The 22823-nt window shown below is 45.7% G+C and overlaps 1 protein-coding gene across 15 annotated transcripts in view; it reads right to left on the bottom strand.

The window, feature by feature from the left end:
• Window positions 1–22823, bottom strand: part of NEDD4L (NEDD4 like E3 ubiquitin protein ligase) — a 314038-nt gene that overhangs the window by 7162 nt on the left and 284053 nt on the right. For all 15 annotated transcript variants that reach the window (XM_083155253.1, XM_083155254.1, XM_083155255.1 and 12 more), the window contains 8 exons: window positions 19590–19648; window positions 16727–16792; window positions 11613–11842; window positions 8433–8554; window positions 7023–7093; window positions 6303–6398; window positions 5653–5726; window positions 2173–2233 (listed from right to left, as the gene is read on the bottom strand). In XM_083155253.1, the coding sequence (XP_083011379.1) occupies window positions 2173–2233; window positions 5653–5726; window positions 6303–6398; window positions 7023–7093; window positions 8433–8554; window positions 11613–11842; window positions 16727–16792; window positions 19590–19648 (779 nt within the window). The remainder of the gene's footprint in view (window positions 1–2172; window positions 2234–5652; window positions 5727–6302; window positions 6399–7022; window positions 7094–8432; window positions 8555–11612; window positions 11843–16726; window positions 16793–19589; window positions 19649–22823) is intronic.

The raw sequence follows: 22823 nt of genomic DNA, 5'->3' as shown, positions 1-22823 counted from the left end.
TTGTGTATGGCAGTTGCACAGTGCTACAGTTTGCATACGCTGCGGGATAGGCGCAGTACTACTGCTCTTGTGTATGCTGTGCGCAGTTGCGGTGTCACTGCTCATATGTATGCTGTGGGTAGCTGCGCATGCTGTGGGCAGTTGCACAGTACCACCGCACTTGTGTATGGCAGTTGCACAGTGCTACCGTTTGCATACGCTGCAGGATATGCGCAGTACTACTGCTCTTGTGTATGCTGTGCGCAGTTGCAGTGTCACTGCTCATATGTATACAGTGGGCAGCTGCACATGCTGTGGGCAGTTGCACAGTACCACCGCACTTGTGTATGGCAGTTGCACAGTGCTACCGTTTGCATACGCTGCGGGATATGCACAGTACTACTGCTCTTGTGTATGCTGTGCGCAGTTGCGGTGTCACTGCTCATATGTATGCTGTGGGCAGCTGCGCATGCTGTGGGCAGTTGCACAGTACCACCGCACTTGTGTATGGCAGTTGCACAGTGCTACCGTTTGCATACGCTGCGGGATATGCACAGTACCACCGCACTTGTGTATGGCAGTTGCACAGTGCTACCGTTTGCATACGCTGCGGGATATGCGCAGTACTACTGCTCTTGTGTAATGGAGATTTTACCTTCCTCTCTACTTTTGTGTGTAGGTAAAGAATTATAGAGTAAGTTGGTTTGAACCACAGAGGAAATGTATTACCACCACATCCAGGTGATCTCTTCTGTCTAATACCCCTTTTGCACCAGCCCTGCAAACCCGGGTGTTTGCACAGGAGTGTGGCAAAATCCCGGGTTTGCACGTGGTGTACACGGTCTGACATGGATCATGAGACCCGGGAATTGAACCTGGCAACTGCTCAGGGTTCAACACGAGTTCAACCCAGATTGCCGTGCAGTTTAAACCAGACCCGCTCACCGCAATGGAAAAGCTGGCGCTGGGATGCTCTCATCTCCCAGCGGTGACTCAGGCCCTGCCCTGCCGCCGGTCTAAAAGGGATCACAAGCTGGGACGCACCCGGCTTGCAGCCGGTTCTAAAATCCCAAGAGTGGCCTGGGTTGCTGGTATATAAGTGGGAGGAGCAGAACAGTGTGTTCATAATGCTTAAGCAATGTGGGTCATGTTCCCTGAAATGTAATCGGATATACTCACAGTATATGATGTCCTATTGTACTTTCATGAACTCTTTTGGGGGGGGGGGGGGTCGGATTATTAAACAGATAGTAGAATCAATACCCTAAAAGGTTGACATGAAAAAAGGTGGGCACATAAAAAGGTCGACATGGGTTTTTCACATGTTGACAACTGTCGACATGTGCCCCCAATTAGTGTAACACATACCACTTGCATTGCATGGTCATGCTTCGTGCTATTATATTATATGCCTCTATGCCGACATGGATGGTGAAGAAAGAACAAACCGGTAGAAAAAAATATCATGAAATACTCATGTCTCGTTTTACGTCGATCTTTTGTAGTACACCTATTGACGATCTAGACCAGGTCTGGCCAACCTGTGGCTCTAAAGATGTTGTGAAACTACAAATCCCAGCATGCCTTGCCACAGTTTTAACACTACCTTCTAGGAAAACTGTGGCAATGCATGATGGGATTTGTAGTTTCACAACATCTGGAGAGCAACTGGTCAGCCAGGCCTGATCTAGACACTGCAAGGATAAAAGGGTTTTGAAGGAGTAATAAGCGCTACACTCGGGGTTCGGCCAGTCTATGTATGTGGAGAACTACCCTAGATCTGCTTAATGGTACAATTATGGACGCGTGTGTGTCCACAAAGGGGAGCGCCTTGGTCTGAGTATGAAACCCATCTTTTTCGCTGATCTAGAGACTGTAGATCCAGAACCACATACGGTCACAGCAGTACAAGCTAGTAGGCGGTATACCATTCACGGTATACTGCCATGTCCCAGAAATGCGCTGAAAGGCGGAGATTTCCGGTAATCAGACCAAAGTAGCGGAATTCCTGCAGGACGACTGACTGTGTCAGATAACAAGCCCTACATGTATTCACCAAGCGAATTCTGGTACACATCCACTCTACGCTAGAGAGCGGATCCGGTCGACGGGGGGGGGGGTCACTGAATGGGGACACTATTAGGAAAGGTTCTTACAAATTACAAAAAAAAATAAAATAAAAGAAATACGTACTTCTAAAAATGCATTCATTTGTTTCTGCACCCGGTTCACGAATCTCCACTGGATAACGAGGCTGGAAGAGATAACCAAGAGTATTGCGTTGTTATAGAACATGTGTTCAATGATCTACTTCGTACATCTTTCTAACATCGGTTCCGTCCTCACACTCTGCGAGATTGGCCCCTTGAGTGCACACATGAAATATTTATCAGACCTTTATACATTATCTATATAGGAACCGTCCTTGAATTTATGATGAGAATCACAATCGCCTGTGGAGGCTCAGTCTGTATAATGTGTATCTATAACCCGCGATGAGTCAACCGCTTAGAACAAGTCAGTAAAATAGGCAGACGGGAAGGTTTTGTTCGAAATACAAAAATCAGGAATAATGTGACGGATTTAACGTTTCAGTGTATAATTCGAGCGTTCCCATTGAGAGCAGCAGATTGTACCCGCATCTTGTGAACAATGTAATGTCAAGCTGACTTCTCAATCTGTGCTTCAAGGCGATACAATTCTTATTTAACCGCCAAGCCGCCGAAGCTATGGGCATGTTCTAGGCTGTTCCACAATATTGATGAATCTGGCATTTTACTGGGGGCTTGTGGCTCATGTTTAATTTCATAGGGGTGTATTCAATTCCAGAAAAACTTTTTTGCCAGGTGAAAAATACCAGACCTTTCGCCGCTTTTTAGGGCAAATTTGACTCGCCCTATTCCTGTCCCCATGCTGATTTTCCCCCTGGGCAAAAAATCCATCATCTGCGAATAATGTAAATTGGGAAAATTGCAGCAAATTCACAGGGTTTTGGAAATTTCGCCGCTGTTTTTGTCCACGCCGATTCTGCCCACCTCAGGCTCCTCCCAAGAAAGTGAAATGGCATGGGTGAAAATGCACTAAAATAACAGGCGATACTGATAGGCGAATCTTTGCTGTCATCTTATTAATTATTTTCTTTTTTTTGTATTATTTAGGGGCCTATTTATCAAAAAACTGCTTTTTAAGTATCCACTAAATGTATATAGAGGGGACCGCAGCATTTTCTATAGGGGCTGTGTCAATGCTGTTTTTGGCATAGTAGTTGGCAATAGTGCCTCGCAGCACTGAGATCTTAGGTTAAACTCCTAGCAAGACACTATATTTAGTGTTCATTCTAGCACCCGCCATATTTGAAAACCCATGCAGTTCCTCTTCCCTGCCTGGGGTGTCGCTGTCTGCTGTAGAGGTTTTAGCACAGTGTGGTCTGTATATCAGCACTGATATGCAAACCAGACCTGTGCTAGAAACACCACCCCAGGCAGGGAAGAGGAACTGCACATGTTTTCATATATGGTGGGTGCTAGAATGAACACTATATATGTGCAGAGTTTGTATGTTCTCCGTGCATTCGCGTGGATTATCCCCAGGTGCTCCCATAGTCCAAAAACATTCTGATACCGATGTGTCCACACACATCTACCCTCCATGCGATACGAGTCACATTACACATAATGTGTGACACTGTAGCACCAAGTATCTTCTTTTGTGACTTTTTCCTTTAAATAACATCTTATTTGCAAAATTAAGCAAAATAGGACGCACAAGCAGTTTCTGCTGATTAAAATGATATACGTATATATTCTGGGTGTGACTATGGCTGTATCTGCATAAACAGTGGAGCGTTACACCGTTTTCCTGTAATGTTCCCCCATGGCGCGACTAAAACGGCTTAAACAAGGACAAATCTGTAGTTTAGCTAATCCTGACCAACAAAAAATGACGCTACCATATGGATGGGTATGGGTCATATGGTCGAACACTATGAAGGTCGACTACATTAGGTCAACCAATAAAGGTCGACAGGGCTTAGGTAGACACACGAAATAGGGTCGGAAGGTCGACAAGCATTAGGTCAACAATGGGAAGGTTGTCAAAAAAGTCGCTATAAGTTTTTCACTTTTTTTCTCCCAAATTTTGACGTAAGTCGACATGGACACCACATCATTAAGCTGCGCTCGCCATGCTTTGGGCACGGTGCCTCGATGAACTTGGCACACTAGTATATTAAAAATTTGCCTCCATGCCCTTGTGGGTGGTACGGTATTAAATACCGCCTGTCAATAAAAAACATGAAAAACTCATGTCGACCTTCCCATTGTCTACCTAATGTTTGTGTCGACACTCCCATACTGTCGACCTTAGCCATGTTCACCTATATTATGTGTCGACCTTTAGTGGTCGACCTAATGTACAGATGGAGCCTTCTTCAACTAGCCATCTCCGGATAGCCACGGCTCACCAAGGCCTATTGTTCTCAGCTGCAATACAATACATAGAACAATACAGTGGGGATTATCAAAGGATTAAATCTGACAGCTCTGGCTCACTTAATCCTATTAAAGGGCTAGATGAGGATGGCTCTATCTGTATATCAACCTTCATCGTGTCGACCTTACAACCGTATCCCATATAAAACGTTTAGGAAATAAAATAAATAAAGAGCTGGGGTTTTGTGACATTGGGCAGTATTCAACAAGAATAATTCTCCGTGCATGGCGAGAGATTTTTTTCTCTCGCCATGCACTCGCCCTGTTCCGGAGGGCTCGCTGCCACTCCTGCTCCCACTATTCAATGTGGTTAAGACTCGCCGCCACTCGCGGCGAGTCTTAACCCCTGCAGCGGACGAGCGTCCGCGGCAGAGAGCCGGGGGACGGTGGCAGCCAGGGAGATTAAAGTCTCCCTGGCTGCCCCAGAACATATGTGGAGGGGAGGTGGGCTCCCCGGGACCCAGGCAGCACAAGCTGCCCCCCCCCCCCCCCCTATAGCCAGCGGGGGACCCAGTATTCACTGCACCAGATCGTGCATATGTAATGATCGGATGCAGTGAATATATGAATATCTAATGAGCAGCTCGAGAGCTCCGGCCCCCTGCTGGCTGCTCTGTGTAAAAAAAAAATATTAATATTAAATATATATTCATGTGCTATAAGCACATGAATAAAAATAACATGCCCCTTCACAGAAAAAAAATCCTGATTTTTTTTTACACCAAAATTAAAAAAAAAAAACCTTTTAGTTTAAAAGTTCACATTCCAGTTCTCCATGAAAAGATGGAGAATTGCTACACGGAGAGACACGGCGAAAATCACTTAAAAAGACGGCGAAAATATCACATTGAATAGGGTGGTTCACTTTTGGAGAGCAAAATGCTCCTTCCAACGTGAAAATAGCACAAACTCGCCATAAAACAAGGCAAATTTTTCTCATTGAATACTGGCCAGAGCATTAAAACTATATTTTTTATTAGTGTTGATCTACAGTACTCTTTGAAGATACCACTGAAAATCCCAGCGCTCACGTTTATTTTGATGCCTTTTACTGCCACAAATAACAATGTTAAGGGAATAATAATAAAAATATGCACGCGTTTGACTCTGAAGTCATTTAAATAAGTGATACAAGAACCAGAAGGGAAATTAAACGGTTATAAATATAGATATGGACACTTACTCGATGTACTCCCTCTTGTTGTCATTTGTCAAAACCATCTCCGATCCATTTGGCTTTAAATCAACCTGGTACGTCTGGGAAATAAAGGGAAGCGAAACGCGTCACTACCTATCTTTATTACTATGGAAGGTTACTTGTTATACAGAATAATAAAATACAGATTAAAAAAGGGTGGCAAACTTCTAAAGCGACCAGACGCTCATCCCTGTAATAATGTCATTGCTGAGAATTATCGCCAAGTTATATTTTTATTGAAAAGCGAAAAAGTTTTCCCTGGGGACATTTAGTTCTAATATTCGAGCGAATGTACAAGTGGGGTTTCATGAAATATACAAATGTTAAATTGGATCTGCAATATATCCTTTCATCCATGTTCTTAACCTTAATTTAATAAAACAATTTTTCGAGACCATTAATCCGTTTTCAACAAATCAGTTCAAAAAAATCATCAAGTGTGTACCCGCCTTTACAGTGCTCTATTTCACAATGCCGCACATGTACTACAACCAATCCGTAATCACCTGCGATTTATAATCAATGTGGGGGATATAAATTTTCACTAGCAAGTCATGTGCAAATCACTTGGCACTCATTAAACACAGGATGAGAAGACATAATATGGGCGAGGCCTTGTGCATAAGTATACATACCTGACCAAAATTTTCTTCATCTATACAGAACCTGAGATCCAGCTCAGTGGGGTCATTTTCTAAGATCCATTTCAAAGAATTATAGTATTCACTATCCTGTGGAAGGAGAACGTATTACACAGAGTCGGTCAAAGTTACACCTGAAACTTACAAATGGAAGTTATGTCTTTTATACATATAAGCATCCACTTTGGAAGTGATGACGTGATGTTTACAGTTGTCGGTGATATGGCAGAGATGTCCCTGTGACTCTCTAACCCAGTGACAAGACAGTGTCGTGCATACACAGTAGTACAGATGGTAGCCATCTTGGATAAGGGAATGAAGCCTCCCTAATGGAGCATTATGGCTCTCCTGGCTTCAAACGAGTTATGTGACAATTTTTAATTCCGGGACATTGTTCAACGGCAGACGTGAACTTTGTGTTCACGCTTATTTTTGGATTTAATGGAACACACCATCATCTTGAATAAATGTACATTTCTTCCACTTTTAGGGGTAAATTGTGAGATTTCAGAAATTTTTAGATGTACGAGATGTTGCCCATAGCAACCTGATCCTAGCTATCTAGGAGCTGCTAAATGATAAGTAGAATTTGATTGGTTGGTAGGGGCAACATCTCACACTTATAAAATGTCACACTTTAATAAATGTAATGCTTATAATGTAATACTATGAAAAGTGTTCCCCAAAGGAGGAGTAAAGATGCCCGGAACATACCACGGACTCCATGTCCTTCAGCGTGATCTGCTTTCCCAACATCATCTTGTAGAACGGCCGGATGAAGAATCCTACAGCAATGCAGAAATCCTCACGTCAGTAACATGATCAAACTAAGAACATGGGTACGCAGAGAAACAATAGGCCAAATGTATCAAGAATTAACAAGTGGTAAACTACCAGCCAATCAGCTACTAACTGCCATGTTATAGGCTGTGTTTGAGGAATGAGTTAGGAGCCGATTGGCTGGTACTGGGGAGGCCAATCCAAACCATTTTTTCAATCCTGGGATTAGGGATGGAAAAACGTTCAATCCCGGAATCCTTTGATTGACCTTCTGAGGGCGGAGCAGGGGTGTGGGGACCGGGTCGTGCGGGAAATGGCGGACAGGGAGTGTGGAACCGGGCAAGCAAGCATGCAGAGACCAGCACAGTGCCCGTCCCGGGAACGCCAGAGAGGGTGGTCTGCTGTGTGGCTGCACAGTGTGACCTCTAACATCCCGCTACGCTTGTTTTCCAGCTGAACCGAGCGCTGCTGCAAGTCTGGGATTGAAATCCTGGCCAAAGATGCTTAAAATTCTGGATTCCCGCCGATCCTAATCCCAGGATTGGCATCCCTAAATGCTACTTTATCACCCTCCACTTTATCACTTGTTTAGGCTTAAGTCTTGTGGCCCAATATGTGTATAATCCCCTGACTGTCAGGGGAAGGGACATAAAACAGGTATAATTGGCACATAAGGACGCATCTTCTCCACATAAGCCACCAATTTAGCAATAAGACAAATAAGCTGCTCAACGATGACGCTACTGATGTGACTGTCCTCACACACATGTTTTACCAGTATCACTAAGCAGGGAGAATCATACTTATATTGTTGCAGCGGTGGATGCAATTCAGTTGGCAGTTGCCGGGCAGCAGGGCGGAAAGCGGCAGCAGAAAATACTTTCAAAAGAAAACCTGCCACTGATTGGCTGAGAGAATTCTCTTTGTGGCCGGCCGTCTTTTGAAAGTATTTTTTTTTTAAAATTCTGCTGCCGCTTCCTACCCTGTTGTCCGGCACCTGCCACTCACCGCCAATGTCCACCCCTGCCCGCCTCTGCACATAGGTGTGTGCCAGTGGTGGTTCACCGCTGGCACACACCTACGGATCGGACAAGATGTCACAAACATACGATTTGGCCCGATTTCTTGGCCTGATCAGTCGGGATCGGGTGAAATCGGCCCAAATCGTACTAGTAAAAAAGGAAATTCTGGGATGGGTAGTACCACTGCAGCTGTGGGCCCGCATGTTGAATATTGACATAAGATTTCAGGATAGCCTTGTATGTAACACGTGGTTAGATCAGGGCTTTGTGGAAGAGACACACCGGCATGACTTGAACTTCTTTAGATGAAGAATGAACTCACCGTCTAATAATTTCCCATGGAACACTGCTAGGCCGGCAATCCGTCCAATGAACGTGAAATAGGACAGATGATCTTCATTGCAAAGGCCGGAGTTGGGGTTTATCTGAAGTGTGTAATTGTCCCTGTGGGCGGGAAGAATAAGAGATTTGGGTACTTGTGAGTTATCCGGGCTGCCGATTTTTTCATCGCGCCCGAAATCGTGGGCATCGCGTCGTCGTGGCCGTTATAAGGAGCCGCGACGCGATGCCCACGATTTCCCATAGACAGTAATGTTAAAAGACACGATGGACCCGATTTCCCATAGACAGTAATGTTAAAAGACGCGATGGACCCGATTTCCCATAGACAGCAATGTTAAAATAAAATGACAATATGAAATTGTCCAATATGTTTTAAAAAAAAATGTTTCATGGCCCCCCACCACCGTTAACGCCACCCCGCTATTGACGCCAACCCGAAGCGTGGCGAGCGCAGCGAGCCCGCGAGGGGCGGTGGTACGCGTCCTCCGACCTTTTCATGCCCTACTATCCACTAGGGTGTGGAGTGAGAATAGAATAGTGTGGCGAGCGCAGCGAGCCACCGAGCCCGAAGCGTGGCGAGCGCAGCGAGCCCCGAGAGGGGACGTGGACACCTTCACAGGTATCCGCGTGCCCTTGCGGGCTTCACAGGTGTCCGCGTCCCCTCACGGGGCTCGCTGCGCTCGCCACGCTTCGGGCTTGGTGGCTCGCTGCGCTCGCCACACTATTCTATTCTCACTCCACGCCCTAGTGGATAGTAGGGCATGAAAAGGTCGGAGGACGCGTACCGCCGCCCCTCGCGGGCTCGCCACGCTTCGGGTTGGCATCAATAGCGGGGTGGCGTTAACGGTGGTGGGGGGCCATGAAACATTTTTTTTTAAAACATATTGGACAATTTCATATTGTCATTTTATTTTAACATTGCTGTCTATGGGAAATCGGGTCCATCGCGTCTTTTAACATTACTGTCTATGGGAAATCGGGTCCATCGTGTCTTTTAACATTACTGTCTATGGGAAATCGTGAGCATCGCGTCGCGGCCCCTTATAACGGCCACGACCGACGCGATGCCCCCGATTTGGGGCTAAATCGCGAGCATCGCGTCGGTCGGGTGTCCTTAACTTAAGGACAAAATCGGCAGCCCGGATAACTCACAAGTACCGAGATTTGTTCTATATATATTATGGATTGACATCATTTTACAAGCATTATCTTCAAACAGTAGTGGACTTTTCTACTGATTAATATTGCAAAACCTTCCCAATGAAAACATCATCTGAAAACTCCACGGAACTGTAGAGCGAGCAACACGTGCAAGGACTGACGTCAGCCAGGATCTTAAAGCACTTTAGGCTGTAATTTGCTATATAGGGACCTGTGTGGAGTTTGCATGTTCTTCCAGAGCTTTCCGCTAAGTACTCCAATAATATACTGGTAGGTTAATTGGCTCCAGACAAGAATTAACCCTAGAAAGTCTGAGTGTGCGTGGACATGTGGTAGGGAATATAGAGTGGAAGCTCCACTGGGACAGGGATAATTAATCCGCAAGTCATTGTCAGGGAGCGGACGTTTTGTGGAAGGTAAAAGGAAGTGGCGGGTGCGTCTGTAGTTTTCGGCTCATGCGTCAGCCGCCAACTGCAATCCCGCACACAGGAAAAGAGTCTCTGGAGCCATTCTGAGTGACCGTAGACTCTCTCAGGAGATTGGATTTAGCCTGAACTGCGCCGATGTTGCGAATGTGTACAAAGTTGCAAGAAGCAGAGACGGATCTTGGATCCTACAAATCCCAGAGCCTGACATTGTAGAAGTTATGGCAGGGTGACTTGATCATCTTCGACTTATTTTCTGAGCGAAAACAGATCGAGTCACTCCCTCAGAGGAACACAATCTGTCGGCCGGGACCTTAAGAGTTAGGTAGAAGCTGAGTGGTTGCTATGAGCAACTATTCCTCATTCCCGTTTCTCCACTCTTTACACTTCTTAATACATGATCTCCTAAGTGAGGTCCCAGGATATATTTTTGAGTCTCTGGATTCTACTTGCCTACTCTTGAAAAGTAGAATCAGGGAGATTATAGTAAATGTGCGGCACAAAGAGTGTGTCTAGCTCCACCTATGGGCATGTCTATGCATTTAAGCATGTATTCTAATTAAACAAATGTGTTTAACTAAAGATTACTAATAAAGAAATGTAGCCAAAGTTACAGAATACACTAGCAGCAGTTCCGATAATCAGGAATCTGCATGCAGTAAGGTCTTATTCAAGCCCTTAATTCCTTATGGGTCACCTAGACAGGGTCATTTTTGGTAGCTTACTGCTGTTCCTGAATGTCAATTAAAAATTACGGACATTATTTTAATTGTTTTGTAATCTTTAGTTAAACAAAACAGGCCTTACGATCTTGCCTCCACTTCCCCTCTGAGAGGGTGGGGGTGGAGTGTGGGAGGGGGGACGGAAGCCCGTGTTTCCAGAAATGGGGACATGTCACCCTCATTTTCTGGGAGAGGAGAGCTAGGGGGTCTCACAGCTACTGCTTCTATGGGTCACAATGTTTGATCCCAGCTTATAATGTTGGAGTAGTGCTGGGATCACCGCAACACGCAGGAGGTGTTGCCCAACATCTATCCTTCAGGTGGAAATACAAAGTTGTTTTTGCATGCAGCATTGCATTTCTGTCAGGGCAAAGTGGGTATTGGCTGCAGTATGGAGGGCAGTAGGTTGAAGTTTTGCCTAGGGTGTTGAGAAGCCTTACACCGGCCCTGATTTATGTCCGTATCTGAATCAGGCTCTAAAAGGGCAAGTTTAAGTCTTTTAATTCTTTAAATATAAAATAAATATTCTAGTGTTACATACTATAGTATACACTTGATATTTTTTATTTATTCCTTCATTACTTTTGTATTGTTTTTTTTGTGTGGCTGTTAGTTCTGGGCCTCTGTTAGAGATATTTGTTTCCACCATCTGCTGTGAAAATTCCTTCAACCAGGACTTTAGACAGCTTGACCCTTTGCTTTTGGGTGCGACAATTGAATTCCCCCCAATGGCTGTCATATTAGGTCAAGTACTGTACATTAATAGACTATACAAAAAAAAAATTATGTTAAAAATGTTCAGCAGATGAAATAGTTTCAGTAAACTATTACTCAACCGGCTATTGAACTTACGTAGCGGAGTACTCAAAAAGTCCATAGTATGGGTTGAACATTTCTTTGGATAGAAGGAAGAACCATTCCCTGGCGACTCCACCATAATCCAGGCCTTTCTCAGATTCAAACTCTATCCAGAGCCGGGCTTTCAGGACATCTGGCCTCTTCACCGACATGATCCTCCTGTACGACTCTTCAAAGATGTTGTTTCTGTGGAGCTTCATCTCAAACCGGTTTGGGATGTCCGCCTGAGAAGGGAATTACATTCTGTGATGGCCATGCTCCAATACAATGATTAAAACCAACTCTTCCTGCATGCCAAGCGGCTGTCCCTGTGAGGTCAATGAGGAAAGGGCTGAAGGTGTCCACCACTTTCGCTGGCTGGTCTAGTAAAGTAACGATGGTTAAACATCAGTTTTTTATAAGTGTGATATATAATCAATATTACAGAGCTATACACTTCTAGTTTATACTGTTTCTATTATAGATGGCTTAAAATTGTGAAAATTCTAGGTGGGCGGCCGTGTGAGTGGGGTTTTATCCATAAGCAACTGCGAATTTCACTGTGTTGTGTGTGGACCAGAAAAAGGTCCTAGATCTGTGTGTGTTCTAAGCAGTTTGCAAGTTGCCAATAGTCCGGAGGACCTTCTAAAACCTTGACTAACATACTAACAAACTCAAAGAATTTGAAACACAGAATTGAATAGCAGACGAGAACCGCTTGGTCCATGTAGTCTGCCCTTATCAACTACAGGCTGCCACTACCCTTCTGGACGTTCTAAAGTTCTGGTAGTCTACAGGATGATAGAAGGTCTGTAGAGATTCCAAGGTTCTAGACTCGGGTTATAAAATGACAGTAGCGCTGTTCAAAATATATTCAAATATTCTGGTTGTCTAGGGGTTTCTACTAGTTCGTTGGATGTTCTAAATTGGCTTTAGGTGTGGTACCAGCTTTGTGGACTTTTTAAATATTCTGTTTGTCTAGTGCTTGGCACTAATCCTGTTGATGTTCTAGTGTTCAAGTTGGGCAACAGTTTAGCACTAGCCCTATGATTATTCTAATATTCTGGGTGGCTACCGGTTGGCGCTAGCCTTGTGGGTCACCTAAAATTCGGAGTAGCTACAGGTTGGCACTTACCCTGTGGTTGTCCTAAAGTTCCATTTAACTACATGTTGGTATTAACCCTATGGACGGTTTAACGTATTAATCGGTTTATGATTGGTACCAGCTTTGTGAATGTTCTCATGTTTTGGATGGCTATTGGTTGCTAATGGCACTCTAGAAGTTTGAATGTTTTAATTGGCAACAAGTTAGTTCTCTGTCCAGGCAAATGCTCCAATTACTCTACCACAGGTTGGCTCTAGACCTGTGGATAATCCTCATGCGGGGATTCTATCCGTTAATTAATAGGATTCACAAATTATTTGGTCATTGAACAATTTGTACAGCACAATGCACCTCTGATCAACTTCATATGTCAGGCAAACAAAGACAAAAGATTGCTTCCTTCTGATGTTCAGTCTGCCCTAACAGTGACACAATTGCTATTGAGTAGACGTTCAAGTTTTTTGAGCTGGGACAATCACACTCGTGAAAGATTATAGTGATCATCGTTGATTTCCGAGATGCCATAATCATCGCAGCGTTGGAAAGTTAAGAGAACAGGAAAGACACAAAGCAGGGACACGGGGCACACAAAATAAATCGAGGAACAAAAAGGTACTGTAGATCAACTACATTACAGTGACAATTAAGGTGATTAATTAATGAATGTTCTACAAACAATAACCATGTTAATAGTTTTTGTATAGTGATAACATAGCTAGTCACACATTTTAAACAACTGAATGGGGGTCTATGAACTAAGCTGGAGAGAGATACAGTGTACTGTATGGGGATCAAGTAACAGTCTATTGGCTCCTAACTGCCACACAACAGGCTGTTTGAAAAATGGCAGTTGGGGGGCAGGTTATACTTTACCATTGTCCACTCTATTAGCAGCCAAAGCTAATTAAATATATGCCCCAAATTCTACAGGAAGTTGCTAATGAGATTTCACCATTCTCCTGTCCATAACATCAACAAAAATGACATTTAATCCTATTGTAATTAGAAACTGTAAACATAATTACAAGTTGGCGGCATAATTATGCTAATTGTTTTGAATGATCATTTATCACAGTCCATTCATTAGCAGTAATAAAAGGAAAAAAGCCTCTTCATCTACTTAATTAAAGAAAATGACGGGCTAATGTGAGTGCCAAATAATGTACCCGCATCAAACACTTGGTTGCCCATGTTCACTAAGCTGTATAATTAGGTCACACCTATTGGGCGCCAAGCAGCGTATTTGCAGCCTTATATGAGAAGTTTATTTAGGAAGATGGTATGTTGCTACGGGCAACCAATCAGATTATCTTCTAGAAGGTGCTACATAAAGTAGTAGTAGTAGTACATTCTGATTGGTTGCTATGGGCAACAAGCCATATTTAATCGAACTCCCATCTTTGTAAATGTACTCCTTTGTGTCTGGAACAAACCAGATTGCCATAAGAGGAAAGCAATTACAATTACATGTTTTGTGTGCAGGGTAAATACTGTCCGCTTTTGAATGTAGTCCACAAATTTTACAGCACTTCATGTTTACCCTGCAATTTATATGGCGTGCCCAACTGAAAAGGAGACACTTTCTGTAGCGCCGTTGTATCTAATCATAGTGGGTTAATGTGTTTGCCGATAGATGGCGTTGTGTTTTTTTTTTCCAGTTGCAAATCTAACTCTGTTACATCTGCCCCACCTGAAGTGCAGCATGGTTTTGTCCACTTGCTTGCTTTTTTGCTACACTTACAAACATGTAGAAGTGGCGTGTCCTCACTGTGATGTGATGACATCACTAACGGGAGCGTGGCTTAGAGGAGGAATCCCCATTAATCCTCAATCCAGGGATGCGCTCTGATCACATTTCCAGCACTGCTGGCTCCTTTTTAGTGACGGGAGACTGGTGCTGCAGGTTAATATCACACTACAGCACCCTGTCACTGCAGAGGAGTTGGCATTTTGGTAATTGGACAGCCCCCCCCTCCCCCTGTGATGACACGGTTCTGCACATCTAGGGCTCATTATAGAGTAGGCCATTCCTTTGTGCATAGTACGCATTCATCAACCTAGAGGGTGTGCAAAAGTTGCCTTACAGTATGTACACTTGAAAACAAGTATAAACATGCATAGTTGCCGACCCTCCCGCATTTCGCGGGAGTATCCCGCTTTTTGATTCTTTCTCCCGGTCTCCCGGGAATCTACTGGATCCTCCCGGTTTTTAGGCAAAAAAATCAGTGACTGCCATGCGCAAGTCACAAAGCGCAGCTCTGCCGGTAACCTCTGTGCGCCGCGGCTGTCCTATTAAATGACAGCCGGGGGCCGGATGTGGTCACCATTATAGCGGCAAGCCGGCAGCAGCACAGCATGGGGCAGCCGCGGGATCATCACCAGCGCACAAGCGAGCAGCAGAGGAGAGGAGGCAACAGGACTCAGGAGCAGCAGAGGGCAGGCCGGCAGCGCCGCAGATGACAGTAAGATAGCGGCTGGCTGCTTCGGCACTTCCCTCCTGCTTCTCTCCCACTGCTCCCCGCTGCGCTGTTTACAGAATTAGGCTGTATCCCAAACCCCCGCCCCCCTCAATACAGACACCAATGCTGCCGCTGCTTCATAAAAATTGTTCCCCTCCCCACTGCCTTATAACATTTTTATGAAGCAGTAATGAGGGTGCAGGAGGAGAGGAACAATTATTTTTATAAAGCAGCAGCAGCGTGGAGGGAGGGAGGGAGGAAACGAAGGATTCCAAGTTGGAAAAATGTAAATAGCGCTAACTTTCTAAAGTACCACCTGAAATGTACTTTGGATAGCTCCGCCCATGGCCACGCCCCATTTACATGCCGTAAATGGGGTGGGGCCATGGGCGGAGCTATCCAAATTACAATTGAGTGCTCCCACGCCCCCACTCTCCCGCAAAGACCAGCTAAGAAGTCAGCAAGTATGACATGCGCCCATATCAAGATACACTGCAATCAACAGCTCTTTGATATCGTGGTGCCGTAACTTATGCTGCTTTCAGACCGCATAACTGGCTTTGACCCTGTATTTGGAAACGTTTCCAAAAACGGGTCTGCCAGATAAAACCCCTTTCACACCGCAGCACTTAAACGGTATATTACCGTTTAAGTGCCGATTTTTTGACACTGGCAGACCCGTTTTTGGAAACTTTCCAAATACAGGGTCAAAGCCAGTGCAGCCTTCAGCCCTCCCCTCCGTGCAGCTCCCCCCCCCCCTCGCGTGTCGACCGAGAGCATGTCGACGCCCCCCCGCGCATGTCGACGCCCCCCGCGCATGTCGACGCCCCCCCCACCCCACCCCGCGTGTCGACGCCCCCCCGCGCATGTCGACTTACCCCGTGCCGGTACCTCCGTTGTGGACTGCAGCTCAGTATGCTCGGAAAGCACTTATGAAAAAAGTGTCTTCCAGAAAATGGCTGCCCCATAGGAAACCCTGTTTAAAAAAACTGTCTTCCGTATGGGGGGCAGCCATTTTCTGAAAGACACTTTTTTCATAAGTGCTTTCCGAGCATACTGAGCTGCAGTGCCGGGAACCACAACGGAGATACCGGCACGGGGTAAGTCGACACGGGGGGGGGGCGCCGACACGCGCGGGGGGTCGACACGCGGGGGGGGCCGTCGACACGCGCGGGGGGCGTCGACGCGCGCGCGGGGGGTGTCGACACGCGCGGGGGGGGCTCCAGTGCTGTGAATACTTAATGAGCGCTCATTAAGTATTCACTGTGCTGAATTTAGGACCCAGCTCATTGGCTGGGTCCTAAATACCGTTTCTGAGCCGATTTTTGCGCTAAAATACCGGTTCAGAAACGGGTAGGACCCTGCATTTTAACCGGTTAGAAAAAACGGCATTTTCTAACCGGTTAAGTGGGACTGGACCTTTCAGACCGCACACATTACCGTTTTAAAACGGTAAAAAAACGGCAATTTACCGTTTTAAAAGTGCGGTCTGAAAGGGGCATAAGCAGCAGGCCACAGCCTTACAAAATCGCCAGAGATTACGGAGAAGTTGATGAACTACTTACTGGTTTCTTCAATTTCTTCCGGAAATAGTCGTATTTCTGCTTAAACTCTCGGGAGTAGGGGACGGCCTGGAACACAGATTGACATTCACAATTAAGAAAATGTTTTTTCTTTCTCTCTTCAAACAGCAAACACATGATCAGACACAAACTGCATAAACAGGTAAAACTTCTGCACACATAGGTGTAATGTTACTAAAGGTCGATGCTGGGTGATTTTTGGTTGATGTTGATCAGTTTTAAAACTATCTTAATCTATGTTGGGCGTCCAAGGCTAAAACACACATTTGCTGAGAGATTCATTTTTATATTCATTTATAAGGGTTAGAAATACTGTTTTTTACAACAAAAACCAGGGGCAGACTCAGTATTTGGAACACTGTTTAAATACGGATCAGACCCAGGATTCATCCCATTTACACTGTAGGACTAACCCTGAATATTCCCTGGTCGGTGCAGTGTTGTGAAGGCCGGGAAATCCACCGACGGCCCTGAAGCACCTAGGGAAAGCTGCTGCTGGGCTGCCCACAACCTCCTTCTGTGTGGTGAATGAACACCACACACATGCATCCATTCACCTCCTACGAGGCATTACTGCTGGCTGTGCAGCAGGGAAGATGGCAAGATGGCAGGGAAGATGGAATGCATTGCGCCCTCTGTCACCCACCAGACTGACCAAAGAATGCTGCGGTCGGGAGGTATAGACTCTCCCATTGATGTAAAAGGGTCCTGGGTTAGATGACCCGGGTTACCCATTTACACTGCTTCTGAACATGTCTTACCAGTGTTCAAACTGCAGCATTTCCCAGGTTGGATTGCCGGGTCTTTGGATCCAGTTTATGTTTAAGACGGCCATTTACACTGAGGCACGGCCTGACAATAACCCAGGAAACTGATCTGGTGTAAAAGGGGTATAAATGTGTGTTCTAACATCGCAGACCAAACCCGGAACTCTGTTTCAGTCAGAACCCAAAAATGATTCTGAACTGGAACTCGATCCCGCTGCGTACTACGGTGTACGATCACAAGATGAAGGATCTATGGCACGTGTGATCACTGTAATGCCCAAAATATCAGCCATTGAACATAAACAAGAAGGAGAGTAAGTTGCCAATGCCTGCAGGGTAACGCTGCGTCTCCCAGCTGCCCCTACGCTGTACGTGCCAGCCTTACCCCAGCAGCTACAAGCCTTGGAATAGAAATACCTTATCAGTTTCCCGGGAAACGCTGGACTGAGAGATCTGCAAGACCGTTATTTAATTAGATGTTTTTTGGAGCGGGCTCTGTCTCTTACAGGACAGAAATGAAACCAGCATTGCCAGGTACATAATTAGATTCATTGTCAAATCACAGCTGCGGTAAATGCTGCAATCTGGAGACAGGAGTTTAACGCTATAGTGGTGTAATTTGTGGATTCTAGACTGGACTGGGCACTTCATTAGTAGAATACGCAGGAAGCACCTGTGAGGGAGACACTGGACCAAAAGCGGTGTCTAAGGGGGGAATGTTTTAAACAGTCTACAGGGTCTACACGCGGAGCAATTTAGGGGCATTTTATAAGCGATCTCCGTTATTTCAGCTATTTCTGATGCTATTTGGGCTGCCGCATGTTCGCTATGATACGTAACCATCGTTCCAGAATCAAACGGATTGCGAATTCGCACAATATCGATCAACTCAGAATCGGGTCTAAGAGTGGAAAACTGCAGAGATGAAGTTGCCCATAGCAACTAACCAGGTTTAACCTGCCATTTTATAGAATGTACTTGATAGTTACTAGCCAGAAGCGGATTGCTCCTTACAGTATGAACAACACTTCCACTTGCCCACTCGAAAGTTTCATATATTTAAAAGTATAAAAGGGACGGGGGCACAACCATGCAAGGGATGGGGGGCAACCATGTAAGGGACACCTAAGGGGCAAAGCTATGGCTCCTATTGGCTCTTCAGGAGTAAATGACGCCTTATTTGTTTTTTTTACGTCTTTTGTATTAGAAATGTGCACAGAACATCCTTGAAATGTAATAAAACAGATAAAATCATGTTATTTGGGGACGTTTTTGTTCCTATAGTATTGCCAACACAAATAACCCTCATTTCCAGTCAATTCGGAACGCGTTTTATCACCTGAATTCACAGAACAGGGACCTAGAAGCAATTTGAATCCGAGTTCTTAACTGAATTAACATTTTCTTATATAGCACGGCTAATTCTGTTGCGCTTTACAGTTGAAAACAACCGTGATAATAAATAATACAAAAAATAAATACACAAGAATTGGTGTTCTGTATTGCATAATGGTCCAGCAGATTGCAAAGGTTCTTGGGCTGTATGATACAGTGACCCAGCAATGTTGGCCAGGGGTCACGAGGATGGGGAAGTAAATAGAGATGAAATAAGTGAGGGTGTGTATGGAGTGTACAGTGGGGATGTAATTGGATAGGAAATGTTTATGAAGGGTTATGTGGGGGGTTCCAAAATATCATAAGCTTCCTGAAGTGTTGAGTTCTCAGGGAACGCTTGAAGGATTGGACACTGGATGAGAGTCTTATTGTGGGTGGGAGGAGATTCCACAGAATTGGTGCAGCCAGAAGAAAGTCCTGCAATCGGGTATATGAGCGAGTAATGAGTGTGGATGAGAGACGTAGACCTTGAGAAGAACAAAGAGTTTGGGTTGATAGATATGGTGCGATAAGAGAAGAGATGTAAGTTGGTGTAGTTTGGTTTATGGTCTACGTAGAAGTATTTTATATTGAATACGATATAATACAGGTAACCAATGGAGGGAATGACACAGTATTTGCAAACAGATCCCCATCCAATCTGCTTCTACTTAACATGCACAATCTGCTTGACGTATACTTACCGGCCCGGTGATCGCTGGATTCTGTAACCGGGGGTCTTCCCACTGAGTTATTTTGGTGTCTGCAATTAAAGGTAATATACATAAATTATATTACGAAATTTAGAGCCAAGGACATCTGCAGGCAGCAAACATCGCAGCAAGTCTCCAGTGACATCCCCCGTATACCACAAAAACATCCAATCCAACCAAACGTCAGGCAGCACGGTTTATCTACTGGCCGGTCTGTTGGTGTTGGGGTGTGACCATGTACCGCGGTCCATACAGCGGTACAGCCTTGATGAGTCAGTGACAGAGAATGATATGATGGATGAGGTGGCAGGCTGATCACGTTCGGAAGGTTTGGTAAGAGGATATAGTGACAGGACCACCAGCTACGATATCATCACATTTTCTCAAGTATGGACAGAACCAAATCCTCAAAAATGAGACAGAATGGAACTTAGTCTGGCTAAGTTATAGATGTGTCCTCATACCCTGTGGCCTCTGTCGCGCCAGCCTGTCTAGGTGCGCCAAGTCCCGGGAGCGACAAAACTACACGGCTAAATGACACTAATCTATTTGACGTGCGACAGTCGCAAATCTGTGTTCAACCGAATCAGACTTTTTCTTGCACCAAATTCTGTTGACTTTCAGCGACCAAGGGCCTGATTCTGAAGAACCCGCCATGCCAAAAATCCGCTACCAAGTGTGGGGATGTGTACCGAAGACATGAGTCCACTGCAGGAGAAATCATACAATGGTCTGCGACCAACGAATGATTTCTCCTGGGCTCGAAAATAAAAGTCGGTGGAAACTGACATTTATTTGTTGAGGAGGAAGACCGGGCGGGCGGCAGCCAGGACGAAGACAGGGTGGACATCAGCCGCCTGCCTCTGGCACATATCGGCCTGCCCGCATTCCCATGTGAACGCCCAGAGTTTTCATGGGGATGCTCATAAATAAGCTGGGCATTCCCAAGGGCTGCACCCATCCCCACCGCCTCGCGCCCCCGTCCCGTCCCGATCCCTGTGAACGACTCGGCGACTATGCAAGTCACCGAAGGACCTGCACATATGCTATTATGTCCAAGCACAGTACAAAAACATTGGTCCCCATTGATAATTCGCCAGGACCGAATGAATTAGAATAACCCACCCTGTCCGTATCTTATACCGATTCCTGCGCGGATAAAGTCGCAGGCCTGCAGCTTCTTTTACTGCATCCAAGATGTGAAGAAAAATACACTCGGCAACACCCTTCGGAGCGCCTCAGTCACACCGGGCACCGAGCGCCATATTGTGTATAGATTGCTAGGTGTATAAAGGACACATCTGTAAATATAACGTATCATAGAGCGCAAATTATTTAGATATGGGAATTCCTATTTGAACACCTGCATAAAAGGACATAAAGATGAAGATTGTTCTCAATTCTTGCACTGTGCTATACCCTATATGTGTTCCATCCTTCATGCCTTAAACTGGGTACACAATGGACAACGTCTGTATTTGGGGGGGTTCTGGCAGCAGCTAAAGTATACAGACTTGCTGATGTTGGCCGTACCAAGCAGCAGTAGCAGCAATGTGGGAGTGTGCATAGTCAGCGGAACAGTGGGTACACACTGGGGGACGTTCTAATCTTGTCCTTACAACCCGTCTGAATCGGCAAAATCCTTCAGAAAGTCGTACAGTGTGTACCCATCTAAAGCCATGCAAAAAGGTTGTTTGGCCCATGTTTGCCTTGTTATGGAAGGAAACAGATTCTAAATGCCACTGAGGACTGGGACTAATAACATTGTCTATCTAATCGCTAATAAGTGATGTGATAGAAATAAAATTAATTATTTGGGGACCCTTAGTCTGCGTACACGGGAGGAAACCATTCCGTGGGCAGAGTTGACATGTTCTGGTCAACTGGGAACATTTGACTTCACTGGGAAACTTCGTATATCATGTCACCACAAGCAAAGGGGACCGGAGCGTTTCCAAAATGGCAGAGCCCGCGGTGTGTAAAACGGATCGTGTTAGGAGATACTGGTTACATATTGGTGCATACACAAACTGTATTACTTGGGTGAATAATGAAACCACTTGGAGGTGTATTATGGTGTAGAGAGAAAAACATGCCAGAATCAGAAAATTAAGTCGGGACGTCTGTTTTATCACTGTGGACGCACTGCAGCGTGAAATTTGGTTTCTACTAAGGGTGATCCACCGGTAGACCATCCGGGACACCAATTTAGTAAAATCCCCAAAGAGATTAGTGTTCATTCTAGAGACCTGCTCCTTGCAAACCCCATGCAGTTCCTCTTTCCTGCCTGGGAGTATCACGCTCATCTGTGGTTGTTCTAGCACAGGCGGATCTGTATATCAGCAGAGAGATACAGATCAATCTGTGCTAGAAGAAGAAAAAAAAAAGTGACAGGCAGGAAAGAGGAACAGCGTGGATTATGAAAGGTGCAGGGAGCTAGAATGAACACTAAAAGATACGGTACTCTTTACCTAGAACGGCGCCAGCGATTGAAATCGCGGTCGTCGGGGGTAAAAATCGCGGTCATCGCGGGTAAATCGGGATGGCCGCGATGCCCGCGATCACCGCGATTTTCCCATAGGGAACAATGTTAAAACGGCAGATTGACCGCGATTTTACTGTTAAATGCCTCAATGGACCCGATTTGGGGCCAAATAGGCCAAATTAACCCTTAAATGTCCCCCCAAATTTTTAACGCCACCCCACGATCCACGCCAACCTGAAGCGTGGCGAGCGCAGCGAGCCCGCGAGGGGCGGCGGTACGCGTCCTCCGACCTTTTCATGCCCTACTATCCACTAGGGCGTGGTGTGAGAATATAATAGTGTGGCGAGCGCAGCGAGCCACCGAGCCCGAAGCGTGGCGAGCGCAGCGAGCCCCGCGAGGGGACGCGGATACCTTCACAGGTAGACGCGTCCCCTCGCGGGCTTCACAGGTGTCCGCCTCGCCACGGACACCTGTGAAGCCCGCGAGGGGACGCGCATAACTGTGAAGGTATCCGCGTCCCCTCGCGGGGCTCGCTGCGCTCGCCACGCTTCGGGCTCGGTGGCTCGCTGCGCTCGCCACACTATTATATTCTCACACCACGCCCTAGTGGATAGTAGGGCATGAAAAGGTCGGAGGACGCGTACCGCCGCCCCTCGCGTACCGCCGCCGCTCGCCACGCTTCGGGTTGGCGTGGATCGTGGGGTGGCGTTAAAAATTTGGGGGGACATTTAAGGGTTAAT

The sequence above is a fragment of the Crinia signifera genome, chromosome 1 (genome assembly GCF_055691185.1).
Source record: "Crinia signifera chromosome 1, ASM5569118v1, whole genome shotgun sequence".
NCBI lineage: Eukaryota > Metazoa > Chordata > Amphibia > Anura > Myobatrachidae > Crinia > Crinia signifera.
The sequence above is the reverse complement of the archived record's forward strand: the minus strand, read 5'-3'. Positions and strand labels throughout refer to the sequence as shown.